The following is a 4,159-nucleotide window of genomic DNA, read 5'->3' as shown; positions in this document are numbered from 1 at the left end:
TTAATTCCTTTATTCTTTTAATTGTTTTGTTCTTTTAATTATTTTATTCTCTTAGTTCTTTTGTTCTTTTGATTGTTTGTTGCTGCTGGTGTTCACTTTTTTCGTTTGTTTACCTCCCAGCTGTTCGTCTCTACTATTTGCTGCTGCTGAACTTGCTGCTGCTGCACTTGCTGCTGCTTCATTTGCTGCTGCTGCACTTGCTGCTGCTGTTGCTGCAGCAAGAAGACTTTACCTTCGAGGCGAACGAGCTGTACTCTCTGGACGTGGTGCTGTCAGCAGGTAAAAAGATTTATTTATTTATTTATTTATTTATTTATAATTTATTAAATTAATTTTAATTATATTTTGAAATTATTCCAAATCAAATTCATGAATTCAATCGCTCCAAATGCCCAGTCCAACAACCCCACCGCTGCTGCTACTGCTGCTGCTGCTGCTACTGCTGCTGCTGCTGGTGCTGCTGCTGCTGCTGCTGCTGCTGCCCCGCAAGAACTTCTTCAATCAATTGTTTATTTAATTATTATTTGTTATTTATTTATTATTATTTATTATTTATTTAGTTATTTATTTATTTATTATTAGGAGAAGGAAGAGCGCGGGAGTCTGCAGTGCGGCCTTCGGTCTTCAAGCGGGCGGTGGAAAGGAAGTACATTTTGAAGAGCCAGTTGGGCCGGGCCTTCATGAACCAAGTGGAGAACAGTAAATAAATAAATAATAAATAAATAAATAATAAATAAACAAATAATAAATAAATAATTTGTTTTAATTGGGTAGTTCGGTCTTCGTTGAAAAGCGCGGATTCCAGTTCTTCAGCAGCTTGTCCCAGGAGCTGATCTGCCCGCAGCAGCAAACGGCGCTGCTGCTGCTGCTGCTGCTGCTGCAGCTCTTGCTGCTGCTGCTGCTCTTGCTGCTGCTGCCGGTGCAGATGCTGCTTTCGCTGCTGCTGCTGCTGCGATGGGTGGCGCAGCTGTGCTGCTGCTGCTGCTGCTGCTGCTGCTGCTGCTGCAGCCATTCTTTCGCTGCTGCGAGCGCAACAATTGCGACTCGTGACTAAATGAAGCAGATGAATTGGAATTAATTATTTTTGAATATTTATTTATTTCTTTTATTTCTTTTTAGTTCTTTTGTTTGCTGCAGACTTCCCAACTCTCCCCTTCTCGCTGCGGCAGCTAGCTGACGAAAGAGCCTCCAAGGTCGGAGTCGCCGAGGCCATGCGCCACGAGCTCATCACCCCCTACGTCCCCACAGAAGGTCTCTTGCTGCTGCTGCTGCTGCTGCTGCTGCTGCTGCTGCTGCTGCTTTTGGTGCTGCTGCGGCTTGTACTGGTGCTGCTGCGGTTGGTGCGGCTGCGGTTGGTGGCGCTGCGCTTGGTGGTGCTGCTAGTGCTGCTGAAGCTGTTGTTGCTGCAGCTTTTGTTGCTGCATCTGTTGCTGCTGCTGCTGTTGATGGTGGTGTGCTGCTCCTTTTTTCGGTGCTGTTGTTGCTGATGCTGTTGCTGCTGCTGTCGCCGCTGTTGTCGTTGCTTTTATTGCTGCTGCTGCCATTGCTGCTGTTCTTTCTGCTGCGCTGCTGCTGCTGCTGCATGTGGAGTGATGCCACTGCTGCTGCTTTCGTGTGTACTGCTGCTGCTGCTCCGAATGCTGCTGCTCTTGGTCCTGCTATTTGTGTTGCTGCTAATGCTGCTACTGCTGCTGCTGCTGCTGCTGCAGACCGAGGCGGCGCTTTAACAGCACAATTCAAATGCACAGTACACCTGACGCCTTCTGGAGTCAAAAAGGCGAGCGAGGGTGTAGGGTTTAGGGTTTAGGGTTTGGAGTTAGGGCTTAGAGGGAAATGTGTAGACCCTTGGGGGTTTGGCGTGACCTTGAGGGTTCAGGGTTTAGGGTTTAGGGTTTAGGGTTGTGGGGCGTCGGGGTGGAGGCGGAGTTGTGGGCGCAGCTTCAAATTGGGAATTCTTAAGGGTTTAGGGCTTAAACAATAGAGTTTAGGGTCTAGAATTTGGGGTTTAGGGTTTAGGGTTTAGGGTTTAGGGTTTAGGGTTTAGGGTTTGCTGCGCAGGTCACGGGGCTGCCTTTTGTGCAAGAGCGCTTGCTGAAGGCCCCGGATTTGAAGCGGGAAGACCTGAAGGCTCTTTTGGCGGTTTCGCTAAACCCTAAAAAGAATAAAAAGAAGCAAAAGAGTGCAGCAGCAGAGGCCAGCAGCTAGAGTAGCAGCAGCAGCAGCAGCAGCGCAGGCAGCAGCAGCAACGCAGGCAGCAAACAGTCGACACAATAGGGGCTTCGGGCCCACGCAGGGCAGCCTCAGAGAGACACGGGCAGGGGAGAGGCAGCAGCGCAGCAGCACCTGCCGTCTTGCTGCTGCTGCTGCGGCTGCTGCTGCTCGACAGCAGCAGCAGCAGTGTCGAGGGGTCAACCGTGCTGCTGTTAGTGACTCGCATGCAGTAGCGACGCAGCTTTAGCAGAGGGAAGCGTTTCGCTCATTTGCTGTTCCTGCTGCTGCTGCCTAGCCTGTTGCTGGGAAGCAGCACAACCAGCAGCAGCAGCAGCAGCTACCTGCTGCAGCAGATGGTTGCTGCTGCTGCGGCGGCGCTTTATGCTGCTTCCGGATAACTTGTTTGGTCACTAAGAGAGGCAACGTGCTGCAGTGTACTGGAAGTGGGATACGGAGCAGCAGCAGCAGCAGGGGGGCGAAAATGTCTGCTGCTGCTACAGCAGCAAACCGCGCCACTTGCTGCTGCTGTGGCTGTTCTGTGCTGCAGCAGCAAGCCGCGCCACTTGCTGCTGCTGTGGCTGCTTCGCGCAGCAGCAGCAGTGAGGCCTGATATTCCCTTTCTTAAACAGCTAGGGTTTAGGGTTTGTAGCAGGGTTTAGGGTTTAGAGGGCCTCTGAGCCTCAAATTTAGAGGAGAGAAATGAAATGAGGAGCGGCAGGAGCTGCGGGGTCACTGCAGCGCTGCAGCGAGCGTGAGGTGACTAGACACCTCACGACCAGCCCTCTAAAACCTCCTCAAAAACCGAATTTTCATTTATTTCATTTTAATTTAAATAAATAATTCAAAAATAAAGACCCTATGGCCAGCAGAACGCGTGTGTGGGGCCCCTGGGGCCCCATGAGGCACTTGGGGGCCCCCAGGCAGCTCAGGGGGCCCCCAGGGGCCCCTGGGGGCCCTCGTGCCGCCTTCACAAACCCTAAACCCTAAACCCTAAACCCTAATTTTGTAGAGGGATTTTTATTTGGGGCCATGTGGTGTTTGTTGTTTGGCTGGCGCTAGGCAGCGGGCCCTAAACCCTAAACCCTAAACCCTTATCTCTAAACCCTAAACACCGAGTCTTTACCTCCGCCTGACGCTGCTGCTAAGCCTTCGCGTAAACCCTCATGAGACCTCAAATCATAAACCCGTGAAGCCCATGGCAGCAGCAGCAACAGCAGCGGCAGCAGCAGCAGCAGCAGCAGCAGGAGCTCCCAGGCTTCCCTTGGGGGGGCCGCTCGCTCTCCACCGCTGGGGGCCCCCCACTCTGTGGAAGCGGCCCACGGCGCAGCAGCAGTTGCTGCTGCTTCGCTGCTGCTGCAGCAGAGATGGTGGTGTTCCTGCAGCAGCTGGGCAGCAGCAGCAGCCGCTGCTGCGCGGCTGCAGCAGCAGCAGGACTATCTCCCCTGTAAGAAGCCAGTTGCAGCAGCAGCTGCTGCAGCAGCAGCAGCTGTATCAAAATCGCTGCTGGAGTAGTGTCTCCCACAATGAGTCTCGGGGTCATGTGCCTGCAGCAGCTGCTGCTGGGAGCAGCAGTAGAAACAGCAACTGCAGCAGCAGCAGCAGCAGCAGCAGCGGCAACAACAACAACAGCAACAACAACGGCAACAGCAAAAGTAGCAGGGGCCGTACCAGGCGCCGGCCACGACGCGGTGCTTCCAGCTCCCCCAGCAGCAGCAGCAGCAGCAGGAGCAGCAGCAGCAGCAGCATAAGTGCAGCAGCACGGCGGTCTTTTGTGCAGTTCGGCGTTGCTGCTCCTTTGCTGCAGGCAATAGCGCGTTTGGGTTTGCTGCAGCCAACAGAAATTCAAGAAAAGGCCATTCCCGTAATAAAGAAAGTGAGTCTTTTTTAATTATTTTATTTCCTTTTGTTTCTTTTATTCACTTCTGCTGCTGCTGCTGCTGCTGCTGCT

At 52.4% G+C, this 4,159-nt stretch overlaps 3 protein-coding genes across 3 annotated transcripts; 2 read left to right on the top strand and 1 right to left on the bottom strand.

Annotated features, from left to right (window-relative positions):
• Positions 1-218: 218 nt before the first annotated feature.
• ETH_00006500 (uncharacterized protein) lies at positions 219-1,058 on the top strand (the record flags this gene model as incomplete). The annotated part of the gene is made up of 3 exons (XM_013380839.1): positions 219-279; positions 583-699; positions 1,009-1,058. Coding segments are annotated over 3 exons (228 nt in total), but the record flags the coding sequence as incomplete, so codon positions are not given.
• Positions 1,059-1,227: 169 nt separating this feature from the next.
• On the bottom strand, positions 1,228-1,584 carry ETH_00006495 (uncharacterized protein; the record flags this gene model as incomplete). Its single annotated transcript, XM_013380838.1, has 1 exon — positions 1,228-1,584. The coding sequence occupies one exon, from the start codon at positions 1,582-1,584 to the stop codon at positions 1,228-1,230; it is 357 nt and encodes a 118-aa protein (XP_013236292.1).
• Positions 1,585-3,406: 1,822 nt separating this feature from the next.
• Positions 3,407-4,099, top strand: ETH_00006490 (uncharacterized protein; the record flags this gene model as incomplete). Its single annotated transcript, XM_013380837.1, has 1 exon — positions 3,407-4,099. The coding sequence occupies one exon, from the start codon at positions 3,407-3,409 to the stop codon at positions 4,097-4,099; it is 693 nt and encodes a 230-aa protein (XP_013236291.1).
• Between the last annotated feature and the right edge of the window lie 60 nt (positions 4,100-4,159).

Source organism: Eimeria tenella, genomic scaffold (assembly GCF_000499545.2).
Source record: "Eimeria tenella Houghton genomic scaffold, Eth_scaff941, whole genome shotgun sequence".
In the NCBI taxonomy this organism is placed as follows: Eukaryota; Apicomplexa; class Conoidasida; order Eucoccidiorida; family Eimeriidae; genus Eimeria; species Eimeria tenella.
The sequence above is the reverse complement of the archived record's forward strand: the minus strand, read 5'-3'. Positions and strand labels throughout refer to the sequence as shown.